This window comes from Barbus barbus (genome assembly GCF_936440315.1).
Source record: "Barbus barbus genome assembly, chromosome: 9".
NCBI lineage: Eukaryota > Metazoa > Chordata > Actinopteri > Cypriniformes > Cyprinidae > Barbus > Barbus barbus.
Window position 1 is genome coordinate 2048204 of NC_136737.1, and position 14625 is coordinate 2062828.

At 41.2% G+C, this 14625-nt stretch overlaps 2 protein-coding genes across 3 annotated transcripts in view; both read right to left on the reverse strand.

Annotated features, from left to right (window-relative positions):
• Nucleotides 1-14196, reverse strand: part of LOC306874478 (NACHT, LRR and PYD domains-containing protein 12-like) — a 47384-nt gene extending 33188 nt beyond the window's left edge. The window contains exons 1-7 of the mRNA XM_079424564.1: nt 13810-14196; nt 13449-13553; nt 10638-10730; nt 2791-2868; nt 2521-2605; nt 2058-2253; nt 42-1863 (exon numbers count right to left, since the gene is read on the reverse strand). Of these exons, the coding sequence (XP_079280690.1) occupies nt 42-1863; nt 2058-2253; nt 2521-2605; nt 2791-2868; nt 10638-10730; nt 13449-13492 (2318 nt within the window). The 5' untranslated portion in view covers nt 13493-13553; nt 13810-14196. The remainder of the gene's footprint in view (nt 1-41; nt 1864-2057; nt 2254-2520; nt 2606-2790; nt 2869-10637; nt 10731-13448; nt 13554-13809) is intronic.
• The window catches only part of LOC306874479 (NACHT, LRR and PYD domains-containing protein 3-like), a 181004-nt gene that overhangs the window by 31247 nt on the left and 135132 nt on the right, over nt 1-14625 (reverse strand). The gene's annotated exons all lie outside the window — the stretch shown is intronic.

Below are 14625 nucleotides of genomic sequence, written 5' to 3' on the forward strand. Positions count from 1 at the left end.
AGATGAGAACAAAACATGACAAAATATATTAAATAACTTACAGAGCTCTTTTGGAGGTTTTGATGACTGCTGATAATCTAATGAGACACTCGTCTGATTTCTTGAATTTCTGAAGCTCAAACTCCTCCAGCTCCTCCTCTGATGTCAACAACACAAAGGCCAAAGCAGACCACTGGGCAGGTGAAAGATCAGCAGATGAGAGACTTCCTTTGCTAAGGTGGGTCTGAATCTCTTTCACCAGAGTTTGGTCGTTCAGTTCATTCAGACAGTAGAACAGATTGATGGATCTCTCTGGAGACAGATTAGCTTCAAATTTCTGCTTGATGTACTGAACTATTTCCGTTTTGCTCTGGTCATTGGCGTCTTCCTGCGTCAACAGACCCTGTAAGAGTCGCTGATTGGACTGGAGTGACAAACCAAGGAGGAATCGAAGAAAAAGATCCAGGTGTCCATTATCACTCTCTAGTGCCTTGTCCACTGCAGTCTTGAGCAAATCAGTCATGCTTTTGTTTTCCTGTTCTGTAGAGTCTTGATCAAACACATATTTCTTGTTGATGTCTAGAAACAGATTTGCATAAAGGGCTGCAATAAACTCTTGAATGCTCAAGTGAACAAAGCAGTACATGGTACCCAGAACGATCCCTGTTTCCTCCTTAAAGATCTGGGTACACATGCCTGAGTAAACTGATGCCTTATAGACGTCAATACCACAGGCTTCCAGATCTGTGTCATAGAAGATCACATTGTTTCTCTCCAGCTGATGAAATGCCAGTTTCCCCAGTGAAAAGATGGCATCTTTATCCCAGGAAACATCTGGTGTATATTCTCCATCATATTTTCGTCTGCTCTGCTGGATCTGAAATCTGAGGAAGTGTGTGTACATTTGTGTCAGAGTCTTAGGAGTGTCTTCAGTATTTGACTCCTGCAGTGTTTTGGAGGCATCATCAGTCTGATTATTTTTCACATAATTATTTCTTTTCTCCTCTAAAATGTTCTGGAGAACAGTGGCTGAAATCCAGCAGAAGACTGGGATGTGGCACATGATAAAGAGACTCTTTGATTGTTTAACATGAGCAATGATTTCTTTGGCCTGATTCTCATCCATTAATCTTTTGCTGAAGTACTCCTCCTTTTGTGCATCATTGAATCCTCGTATCTCTGTCAGCCGGTCGATACAGTCAGGAGGAATCTTACTGGCAGCTGCTGGTCTGGTGGTGATCCAGATGAGAGCAGAAGGAAGCAGATTTCCCTTGATGAGGTTTGTGAGGAGAACATCCAGAGAGGCTGGTGATGATACATCAGACCACGTCTCATTACCACTGAAGTCTAGAGGAAGACGAAATTCATCCAAACCATCAAGAATGAACAGGATGTTTTGGTTCCTTCTTGTAAGCTTCAGTTCTTTTGTCTCTGGGAAAAACTGAGTTATAAGGTCCATCAAACTTAGTTTTTCTTGCTCCTTTAAGTTCATCTCTCTAAATGGAAGAGGAAATATGAAGCTGATATCTTGATTTTCTTTTCCTTCGGCCCAATCCAGAACAAACTTCTGCACAGAGACTGATTTTCCGATGCCAGCAACTCCTTTTGTCAGTACAGTTCTGATCTGCTTGTCTTGTTCAGGAGCTTCAAACAAATGTTTGCACTCAACCTGTATCTCCTGTGATTCATGATGTCTGGAAGCAACTTCAATCTGTCTTACCTCATGTTCAGTATTGACCTGTTCACTACAACCCTGAGTGATATAGAGATCTGTGTAGATGTTATTCAGAAGTGTGGAGTCACCTTGCTTTGCAATTCCTTCAAACAGACATTGATACTTCTTCTTTAAGCTACATTTTAGCTGATGAATGTTGAACAGCTCATCTAAACAGAAACAAAAATACAGATGTTTTTAATCTTATCCTATATTCTCTCCTACATTTATAAACATAGGAGAGCTGATAAAATGTAAAAACTGTAACTTGAATGCAATGTAAGTCGCTTTGGATAAAAGCGTCTGCTAAATGCATAAATGTAAATGTAAATGACAGTCTGACAGATGATCGTGAGTCTCTTACCTTCTAGAGTATCAGCAGCTTCATCTTGCTTCATCTCTCTCAGGAAGTAGAGCGTGAGATCAAGAGCTGCTTCTTTGATACTGGATCTGTTCTCATTAAAATCCTTTACAAAGTATTGCGCGTCCTCTTTTTGTAATATTTTCTTAAACTTTTCCAGTTCTTTCTTTAGAAATTTGATAATTTTGCTTTCAAGATCCTACAAAGCAAGACAAAAAAAAATCAATGACAGAAAAAAAAATCTTAATCTATATTTGGTCAAAATTATTTATTCAGTAATGAAAAATATTCATAATAAATAAAGCTGAGACAAACGTTAATTGGCTGTAAATATTAATAATAGGTTTTCATTCTTATTTTATGGGTTATTAAAAAGAGAAATTAGAAATAAAAGTTATGTCACAATCTTATTCAATAACATATTTGTTTATAATTATTAAATATTCTTTAAAATGTGTTTTATTACCTGGAAGATCTGCAGGAGACTGTCTGTAAAATTATTGTGGTTCCTGTGAGACTGTAAATCTGGATCTAATGTTTCATACTGAAGCCTGATAGTAAATAAAATAAATCAAAATACTGCATTTTTAGGACAAATATGACCAACATATCTTGTAAACATTTTTAGAAAAGAGAAAAACAATACTGTGATAAATTTATGAACTATAAGTTTCATGATAATTATTCACTGATACACTTTCTGACAGAAAATAAGAAATAGAAACACATCAAATACCTTTTGATTTGTGATGTTGTTTCTTCACTGAAGTTTGGTCCGTCATGCTTTGACTGGTCACTCTTCACAGACACAGATCTGAACACAAGTGATCATCAAGTAATGACACGAAGAACAAAACACTTTACTACAGGAGCTCCTTCAGTCTCATTTAAAGAGTTTTACTGTTGAGGATGGTAATTAAACACAGTATAGACATGCATTTGTCCATCTATGACTATGAATAGATGGAAAAACATTCATGTTTGGCTGCATGATCTATTTTCCAAAGTTAATTTGGTTAAACATGGTTAATTTCCCATTAGATTAGATTAGATTAGATTCAAATTTATTGTCATTTATGCAGAGTACAAGTACAGAGCTAATGAAATGCAGTTAGCATCTAACCAGAAGTGCAAGAATATAGTGTTTTATATACATATAAGTGCAGAGTAAGTGAAGATATGATTTACAGAATATACAGTGGAATTGCTATATACAGTATTGAGCAGAGTATATACAGAATATAAATAGGAATGCAATGTAGGGATTGTATGTACATTATGAACAGAGCAATGTAGATTATATAGATTACAGATTATATATACACATTATGAACAGCAGAAACGTGAGAACAGTGGTAATAAATAAATACAGCTGGATGAGTGTGCAAAGTATTGATAGAACAATTTATTCTATGCAAAATAGCAGTAGTGCAATATTTTATAGAAATAGTTTACTGTGCTTGTACAGTAACAACTTTAGACAGTTTATAGTGTAATAACTTTAACAATGTGCAGTCTGTGCAAAATATGAGTAGTGCAAATGCATGTGTGTAAAGTACTGTGACCAGTGCAGTAATAAGCAGGTGCAGGTTAGATTGGTGGTGTGGCGTTCAGAAGTGTTACAGCCACGGGGAAGAAGCTCTTCCTGAGCCTACTAGTGCGAGAGCGTAGGCACCTGTAACGCCTGCCGGATGGAAGGAGGGTGAAAATTCCATGGTTAGGGTGAGAGGCATCCTTGATGATGTTTCTTGCCCTGCCCAGACAGCGCTTATAATAAATGTTCTCAATGGAAGTTAACTGGGTGCCGGTGATCCATTGAGCAGTTTTCACCACCCGCTGGAGTGCTTTGCGGTCAGATGCGGAGCAATTGCTGTACCATACTGAGATGCAGTTCGTGAGTATGCTCTCAATGGTGCAGCGGTAGAATTCCACAAGGATCCTGGGATTCAGGTGAACTTTCTTAAGGCTCCTTAAGAAGTAAAGGCGCTGCTGTGCCTTTTTGACCAGAGTGGAGGTGTTATGGGACCAGGTGAGGTCATTAGAGATGTGGATGCCAAGGAACTTGAAACTCGACACACGCTCCACTTCAGCTCCGTTGATGTAGATGGGTGTGTGTGCATGACTCCTAGTCCGCCTGAAGTCCACAATGATCTCCTTTGTCTTCTGGGTGTTTAGTTGTAGATTATTGGTGGCACACCACACAGCCAGGTGCTGCACCTCATCCCTGTAGGCTGACTCATCGTCATCCTTGATCAGACCTACCACTGTGGTGTCATCAGCAAATTTGATGATGGTGTTGGAGCCATAAACAGGAACACAGTCATGGGTGAAGAGGGAGTACAAGAGAGGGCTCAGTACGCAGCCCTGTGGCACGTTCAGGGTGATGATGGAGGAGGAGAGGTTATCTAACTTGACGGACTGAGGTCTGTTAGTCAGAAAATGTAGAATCCAATTGCAGATGGGTGTGCTGATTCCAAGCTGGCTGAGCTTGGAGATCAGCTTGGAGGGGACTACTGTATTAAATGCAGAACTGAAGTCCATGAACAGCATTCTCACATGTGTGTTTTGACTGTCCAGGTGAGTGAGGGCAGAGTGAAGCGCTGTTGAGATGGCGTCCTCTGTTGACCTATTGTGGCGATAGGCAAATTGGAATGGGTCCAGTGTAGCAGGGAGACAGGATTTTAGGTGGGATGCAACCAGTTTCTCAAAACACTTGGCAATGACGGGGGTGAGTGCAACAGGACGGAAGTCATTAGGGACCGAGGCAGTGGAGTGTTTCGGTACTGGTACGATGGTGGAGGTTTTGAAGATAGTGGGGACAGTTGTTTGGGCCAGGGACAGATTGAAAATGTCCGTGAAGACCCCAGCTAGCTGCTCCGCACAGGCTTTTAAGCACACGACCAGGTATTCCGTCAGGGCCAGCTGCCTTCCGTGCATTCACCTTACGCAGAGTGGAGTAAACATCTGATGTGGAGAGAGTGAGAGGCAGTTCACTGGGTTGATGCTCAGCTTTGAGTCGAGCATAAAAGTGATTGAGCTCGTCTGGGAGGGAGGCAGAGCTGGAGGGGGGCACAGAGTTAGGTGGTTTGTAATCTGTGATAGATTGTATGCCTTGCCACATACGCCGGGGGTCTGAAGAATTGAAGTGTTCTTCAATCTTCTGTTTGTGTGTGAGTTTGGCCTGGCAGATACCCTTCCTCAGGTTGGCTCTGGCTGAGCTGTAAGCCTCCTGGTCTCCAGACCTGAAGGCTGCATCTCTTGCTTTGAGCAGGAGGCGAACCTCTCTGTTCATCCAGGGCTTCTGATTGGGGAAGATTTTTATTTTTTTGTGTGTAGTCACTCTGCTCACACATCTGTTGATGTGCTCCATGACAGAGTTGGTGTAAGTGTCAATGTTAATCTGAGAGTTTGTGGTGGCCTGGGCAGCAAACTCACTCCAGTCTGTGTGCTGGAATTGATGTTGAAGAGTGGAGTCTGCACCTTCCAGCCAGATTTTGACAGTCCTTATTGTAGGTTTCACACGTTTGATGACTGGGGTATACTTGGGGAGCAGGAACAACGAGAGGTGATCAGACTGACCCAGGTGGGGGAGGGGTGTGACTTTGTAGGCATCACTCACATTAGTATAAACGTGGTCCAATGTTTTATGTCCCCTTGTAGTGCAGGAGACATTTTGATTAAATTTAGGGAGAACAGATCTGAGATTAGATTAGATTCAACTTTATTGTCATTGCACATGTAAGGTACAGGGCAACGAAATGCAGTTAGCATCTAACCAGAAGTGCAATAAGCAGAGGTACAGGATATACAGTGCCTACAATATGTTACATATGTACAGAATATACAGATAAGGCAGTAGTACTATGGACATAATTTACAAATTTTTAAATACTATCAGTATGATATACAGATGGGTGATATGAACATACTATACAGATGGATTGTACAGTAAATGTATGTACACTATGAGCAAAAACTATGAATATAATTACAAATGGATATGAATAAGCTATACATTAAGATATATAAATACTAGTGCAATGAACATTGAAAGTGCATAGAAATAAAAATTTCCAGTGCATAGTACTCAGTGTGTGGATGTTTTTTTTGTTTTTGTTTTTTAACCGATTTTAATGATGGGGAGGGGTGAAGAGTTTGTGGTGGTGTGTGAGGGGGGTATCATTGGGCAGAGTTTAGTAGGGAAACAGCTGTAGGGAAAAAGCTGTTCCTGAGTCTGCTTGTCCTTGATCGGAGGCTCCTGAAGCGCCTCCCAGAAGGCAGTAAGTTAAACAGTCTATGGTCAGGGTGAGAGGAGTCCTTAAGAATGCCGCGAGCTCGACGTAAACAGCGTTTTCTCTGGACGTCCTCAATGGCAGGAAGTGGTGTCCCTGTGATGCGTTGGGCGGTTTTCACCACCCTCTGCAGTGCCTTGCGGTCAGCAACTGAGCAGTTCCCATACCAGACTGTGATGCAGTTGGTCAGGATGCTTTCAATTGCACACCGGTAGAAGTTCCGCTGGATGATTGGAGACAGGTGGTTCTTCTTCAGTGTCCTAAGGAAGAAGAGGCGTTGGTGAGCCTTCTTGACTAGGCTGGATGTGTTGGTGGTCCAGGTCAGGTCCTCCGAGATGTGGGTTCCCAGGAACTTGAAGCTGGAGACACGTTCAACAACCATCCCGTTAATGTGGATGGGGTCATGCGTTCCACTTTTCTTCTTCCTGAAGTCCACAATAAGTTCCTTTGTCTTGCTGGTGTTGAGGAGCAGGTTATTGTCAGCGCACCATGCAGCCAGGTGCTGTACCTCCTCCCTGTAGGCAGTCTCATCGTTGTCTCTGATGAGGCCAATCACTGTGGTGTCGTCAGCAAACTTGATGATGGAGTTGGATCCATGCACAGGCCTGCAGTCATGGGTGTAGAGGGAGTAGAGGAACGGGCTCAGCACACAGCCCTGTGGTACGCCGGTGTTGAGTGTGATGGTGGTGGAGCAGGTGTGGCCTGACCTAACATGCTGAGGTCTGTTGGTCAGAAAGTCCATAATCCAGCTACAGAGGGAGGTGTTAACACCCAAGTCTCCAAGTTTAGTGATCAGCTTGGAGGGAATGACGGTGTTGAATGCTGAGCTGAAATCAACAAACAACATCCATGCATAAGTGTTGTTATTATCCAGGTGTGTGAGTACCGAGTGCAGTACTGTGCATACTGCATCCTCAGTGCTCCTATTGCTACAGTAGGCAAATTGGTGTGGGTCCAGTGTGGATGGGAGGCAGTTCTTGAGGTGTGCCAGGACCAGTCGCTCAAAGCACTTCATTACAATGGGTGTGAGTGCTACGGGGCGGTAGTCATTCAGGCACATCGGGGAGGAGTGTTTTGGCACTGGCACAATGGATGTGGCCTTAAAGCATGTTGGCACAGTTGCTTGGGTGAGGGACAGGTTGAAAATGTCTGTGAAGACCTCTGCGAGCTGCTCTGCACATATCCTGAGCACACGTCCAGGAATGCCGTCAGGGCCAGCGGCCTTGCATGCATTGATCCGGCTCAATGCTGTGCAGACATCTGTGGAGGTGAGTTTGAGGGTCTGATGGTCTCCTGAGAGTGTGATCTTGGTGGCTGTCTCCTTGTTGTTATTCTCAAAGCGAGCATAAAAGTCATTTAGCTCATCAAGGAAGGCGACGTCTGTGACCGTTGGAGTGGAGTTGCATGGCTTGTAGTCACTGATGACCTGGATGCCCTGCCACATGTGCCGGGGGTCAGAGTTGGAAAAATGCTCCTCTACCTTTAGCTTGTAGCAGTGCTTGGCCTTCTTGATGCCCCTCTTCAGGTTAGCCCTGGATATGCTGTAGGCCTGAGCGTCATCTGATCTGAAAGCAGTGTTGCGGGCTTTCAGCAGGAGCCACACTTCCTTGTTCATCCATGGCTTCTGATTAGGGTACGTTGTGATCTGTTTCTCTGTTGTAACACTGTCAATGGAGGTATTGATGTAATCCAGTACAGAGGTGGTATAGATGTCAATGTCCGTGTGAGAGCCACTGGCAGCCTGGGAAGCAAACATACTCCAGTCCGTGTGTTGAAATTTGTCCTGAAGTACAGACTCTGCTCCCATTGGCCACACTTTGATGGTCTTCACTGATGGCTTCACACGGTTGATGAGGGGTGAATACTTGGGGGTGAGAAACAAAGAAAGGTGATCAGACTGTCCCAGGTGGGGGAGGGGAGTCGCGATGTAAGCTCCTGCGATGTTTGTGTAAACATGATCCAAAGTTTTTTCTCCTCTAGTGTGGCAGGAGACATGCTGATGGAATTTGGGGAGCACTGTCTTTAAGTTGGAGTGATTAAAATCACCCGCAACAATAAATGCAGCTTCCGGGTGTACAGTCTGTTGTTTACTAATAGCCGCATGCAGTTCGTTCATAGCAAGCTTGGCATTAGCATCCGGGGGAATATAGAAAATGCTGGGTAAAGAGAGCCGGTGCGGTGTTAGCTTTAGCTTAGCTCTTAGTCCTCCGCGCTTCCCCCGCCTTTGTTTACGATCTCGGCGCCGCCTGTGAGCACTTCCGCCCGGCCGAGCAGAGTGCGTAGCCTCGGGTGTTCTGGAGATCTCCGGGATGAGTCGATGATTGGTTATAAAACTGTTGGAAAAGTGCAGACCGATATCCAAAAGCTCCTGTCGGCAGTGTTGGGGAGTAGTTAACTACAAGTAGCGACGCTACTAACTTAACTACATTTTTCAGTAGCTTGGCAGTAGCTCAGTTGCTTTTTAAACAGTGTAGCTTTTCCAGTAGCTAACTACTTTTTGCAGCAAGTAGCGGTGTAGCGCGAGCAAAAGCTACATTGCGTTTTGTCGAGCCTGCGCGAATCAGCGCGATGCAAGGATATTCTTCTTGTTAGATTGCAAACTCATTTTTTGCCATTACCGCCACCTGTTGTTTAATCACGCATCTTGCGGCTAACGGTTCACTGACGTACAGAAGTGGGTTGACACACCCATATTATCCATGATGGAGCAAGACGTGGCGGCAGATTTGGAGGATGGAGAAACAACTAACGTTAATAATTACCCATGGCCTTATTTGTCCAAGTTCATGTCTCTCAAAGAAACGACAAGTAAAGTTTACACTTTTTGTAACAGTCTGAGATATTTGAGTGTTGTGTGTAATAAAACAATACTCTTTGAAATCATAATTGTATTGCATTGTTTTAAACACTAAATATTTTACTTAAACCATTCCTCAGACACTTATTCGGTTATTTATAATATACGTTGTTCAAAAAAATCTAAAGTAGTTTCAATGTAGCTAGCTACTTTTTGATAGTAACTTGTAGTGTAGCTAACTACTTTTCCAAAAGGGTAGCTTGACTGTAGTTTAACTACTTTAACTTACGAGTAGCTTGTAGCTTGTCAAACTACAGTTTCAGAGTAGCTTCCCCAACACTGCCTGTCGGGTGTATGATGTTAAGGCAAAGCTGTTCAGTGAGAACAGACCCGAGATGAGCAGGAAAAATACTGCAAAATTGCAAAAACTGGAGAGACGCTGAGCCTCGCGATGTGTTCGCGCCGCCATCTTGGTCATTCAATCACTAAGAGTGCAGTGATTGAAGTCCCCAGCAACAATAAAGGCTCCATCCGGGTGCAGGGTTTGTAATTTGCTAATAGCAGCACAGAGTTCTTTCATAGCCACGTTAGCATTAGCGTCCGGAGGTACATAAACTGCAGCAGCAACAATGCAAGTGAACTCACGTGGTAGATAGAATGGCCTGCACTTGATAATCAGGAACTCCAGATCAGCAGAGCAGTAGGTATCAACAATGACAGAGTCTTTACACCATGATTTATTTACATAAATGCATACTCCACCACCCTTGTTTTTACCAGAGGTTGCTGCTACTCTGTCAGCCCTGAAGAGAGAGCGTCCATCCATATGCACCACGCTGTTTGGGACATCGTTGCAGAGCCATGTTTCAGTGAAGAACATAACATTACAGTCCATAAGCCGTTTCTGTGTGAGGGTCCAGATCTTTAGTTCGTCCATCTTGTTCATCAGAGACCGTACATTGGCAAGGAAGATGCTGGGCAGAGCTGGTCGATGTGGGTTTAGCCTTAGCTTAGCACGCAGCCCTCCACGCTTTCCCCGTCTTTGTTAACGGTCTCGACGCCGAGCACTTCCGGTCGGTACGAGTGATCCGCTTGTCCGCGGTGATCTCAGTAGCTCCGGCGGGAGTTCGCTGAAGTCGAAAGGATGATCTAAAACTATGTTGGAACACTGTTTGTTGATGTCCAAAAGTGACTGTTTAGTATAGCTGTAGTTCGCATAACTGGATCGCGTGAACACGAATGAAATAACCAGGTAAATTAACACTATTTTCCAAAATCTGGTAAGACGCTGAGCCTCGCGATGTGTTTGCGCCGCCATCTTTACCCACAATTACATGGCTGCTTGTGTAATTGTGTTACTGGAACGAAGCTCCAGACCGAGTTCAATAAAGAGGAAATCAGTGATTTATTGTTTTATTTCATTAATTTCTATCACAAGCATCTTAGTGGAGAAATAAGCCAAAACAGTATTATAATGTCAAACATAATAAATACCTTTTGATAGATGTTTTTTTCTCACTAAAGGTCGGCATGCCACCATCCTTTGACCGGTCACTCTTCACAGACACATGTGAGCCTGATCTTACACTAATGACACAAAGAGAGAAGAGAAACTTCACTACAGGAGGTTCATCTGTGTTTTATATTGACACACATTCTCTCCAGTCCTTCACAGAATCGTTTGCAGAGTTTTAAAGATAGCAGTCATTCTTGTTTACAGACTTACATTTGTTTAACAATTTCTGTAAAGTACTTAAAATGTGAGACTAAATATATTTGTACAAATATCTGACTGATCTAATATATCACTCTTTTGACTGAAATGGAGAGCAGAAACATCAGCGCTACACAGTTCTGTTAGCATACTTCAGTTAAAGGGACCATATGACGCTATTTTAAAAGTTCAACACTTTGTTTATTGTGTGTAATAATAACAGTAACAATGTTGTTGTAATAATTACTGTATCCGTTTGACCCCGAGTCCAAGTCTGAGCTGAACGATTCACAGAAGTAAGCTTTTATTTTGTAACTCTCTTATCTTTCAGATACAATCTCATAAAGTTATAATGTTTCTTCTTCACTGTAACAACTTTATGTCCTGAAGAGCCAACATCAAATACAGTAATTTAGGTGTGGTTTACTGTATTTTATTTACAGTTTATTTAGGTGTGTATAGCTGATGTTGTGGAGAAAATGCACTGCAGCTCATAAAGCGTGCTGAACACAAGCTAACCTTTGGGTCGTACGGCTCAGTAACAGCATTATAAATCAATCTTAACCACTGATTCCAAACAAAGAGGGTTTGCTTTCGCATCCAAACACACAGCGTCTCCACAACATGACGACAACCAGTGGTGTAGTGGAGGGTATACGCAGGTATACGGCGTATACCCACTTCTTTATCAGTCGGCATTCCGTATACCCACTTCTAAATCCCCTCTGATGCGCACCATTCAGTAGTGTCCTGCATTAGCCAAATCACGACAGTCCAGCATATGAGTAACTAATCCAATCGCATGTGAATATGCGCAAATATTCTCTAAAAACATCCAGTAAAGACAGTGATGCGGTCAGGAATGAGACGTAAACACACTCATGCAGTGTATGTTTCATTTATACTCGAAGCCGGATATCCCTGAAACGGCCTCACTGAATAAAAAGAAACGTGAAGACAGTAAACGCATGATTGCGACATTATGGTTTGTGTGTGTTTTTCCAAGTCATCTACAGGTAATCAAAAACGGAGTGTCTATTTACACTAAGTGCAAATAGCCCATCTTGTTGGCAAAGGCTATTTACACTAACTCCGCCAACTAACGTGTGATTGAGTTAGTCAAGAATAAAAAAAGTTTCAGTTTCAACATCAGTTTCAGTGGCGTAGATGGTTAGGCGCATGCTTTTTGACGCGATCGACCCGAGTTCGCGCCCGCCTTTTGCCAAACATTTTTTTCCCCTTTTCAAATCTCATATCGCATCAGAAAGGCATTTATTTTCAATAAAAATGAAGGAAATAATCAAAAAGTTGAAAATAAAGTATAGGATAGGGTTAGGGTAGGTGTAGGGAGGGCTTTATTGTCCCAATAAGGTGGCATCATTTACACTCAGTACGTTATTATTGCGTACTGTTTTATAATGTACTACAATACTGAGGTGCAGATCATTGCCACTATTTGCAATGAGCAGTATAAATAGCAGAAAATCTTGCTATTTTAACAGTGTAAATAGAATCTATAGCTATTTACACAGTGCAAATAGCCGCTGCCAATAAAAAAAGCATCTGATTCTGAATAATGCAGTGCTAATCGATAGCATTTATTACACTTGGCAATAGATACAGTACTAGGCAATAAAATATAACTTCTGCCTTATTTTGTGATAAAAAAAAAAATTATAATAAAAAAAAAAAATTATATATTAGGCTAAACAAATCATAAAACTCATTAGGAAAACTCTGGAAAAATATTAAATTATTGGTTATTGTCCAGCAGTGTATTTGATTTCTCAGCCAATTAAAAGCAAGTGGTAATAATAAATAAGCAATAATAATCGATAATAAAACCTGTCAATTAGACAAAAAAAGTTATTATATTTCTAACTTCTTAAATGATTGAGAATCATGATTTTTTGTTTGTTTCAAATAGGGATCACAATTCTCCCACAATTCTGAACAGACAACTAAACAAAATAGCATGTAATTTACTAGAGATTCTGACAAAATGTCAGTTGCTGCAGTCTATTTATACATTTATTTTAATTGCAAAATCTGCACCTCTTCTGTGGATAATATTATTTTCATAATGATCCTTACTCAAGTAGAAGTAGTTAAGTAACAGAGTGCAAATATTACTGGCCCATTTTGGAGTGAACTAAATATGCAAGACTATTTTACATGTCACTGTTTTTGACACAGGTAGTTCATCCTTTGCAGAGCTGCTTAAAAAAAAAAAACTGGGGGCATAAATTAAGAGTATACCCACTTCTCCAGGCACCACTACACCACTGACGACAACACTACAACTCACTGAAGCCTCGTCTTCTCTTTGTGTTTACCTTTGAACAGCATTACGCTAATATTTCACATTGTGATGCAGACATTTGAGAAAGTAATATCTGGACTTCAGTCAGGCATTTTAGGCATTTCTGGATCAGTGTTCTCTGTTAGACAGAATAAATCACTTTGCAGGAGACTAAGACCTTTGTATCTTTGAAGATCTTACACAAACAGATACATTACACACTAAAGAGGAAACATGAGAAACTCCAGCAGTGTTTAAAATGATTCTCTGAAAGCAGACTCAGTCTTACCTCTGTTTCTGTGAGAGACTCATCTTTCCTCGCTCCTCTGACATACTGCAGCTAAACTGTTATTGATCAGCACTAATGAGACAACAATCTGCTGTTCAGTATGACCTGGAGATGATGGATATTAATCAGATCAATCAATATGTTGAGTTAACAGCAACAGCAACAAAAAACACTAGAAAATAAAGTGAGTAACAAACAAATGCACTCATGTAGAATAACCACATGATCTTGATGAGAAATGGCTGGATTAAAAATACTTTCGATTTCGCTTCACAGAAACAACAGAATAAAACAGAAGCAGAAATACAGAAACACCTTCAGAAACACATTCGCTTTCAATAAACCCTTTCTGAAAACTTACTTGCAGTCTTGTCAACTAAGAAGATAATTTATAAGTATATGAAACGCTTTTTTTTCTGTGCTTTAGGCCTGTAGCTTGTCAGCAATCAGTTCTCATATCTCTTAGATGGATTGGATTAAATAAACAAAAACAATGTCCGCGAGAGTTAAAATTAGTAGCGTCCGTGCTAAAGTTGTAAAAAAGTTTTCTAGGACATGGAATGGATCAAATCCAACGAGCAACCTTCTTCCACATTGAGCATTACCGCTATCTTCTGTAGCAATGGATCAGAGACTTGAATTCCTTTTTCCCAGAACTTCCAGAAATATACGGGGTTTCCCAGAACTTCCAGAAATATACGGGAGTCTGCAGCCCTGGAGCAGGCAGATTTCCTCCCCTGTAGTTCCTGATGCGTCCAGCAGGGGGAGGAGGGTATACAGCTAAATTATTAAACCACGACGCTCCAAATTGCATTAATAGCCGTCCCATCTATAAACATCGACTAATTGAGAGTTTTGTTGTTTTTGTGTGAATTTATAAAAATTACATTAAGATATCAGATGATCTGCACTACAGATTAAAATATCTGCAAATATTCAATGTTGGTCTACATACATAGCCTACAGGAGACAAATGTGTTTTTGAAGAAAAAAAATAAATAAAGAAATTCTCATTAAACATTTAATTACTGAATTAAAACCTGAATTATATACATATTTGATCAAATGGACAATACATGATCTACTGTAGCCTATATATTCAGGTTTTCATACAGAAGACGGAGTGATATATATGTTGTTGTGAATTTATATATAAAGTTATATTCAGATATTAACC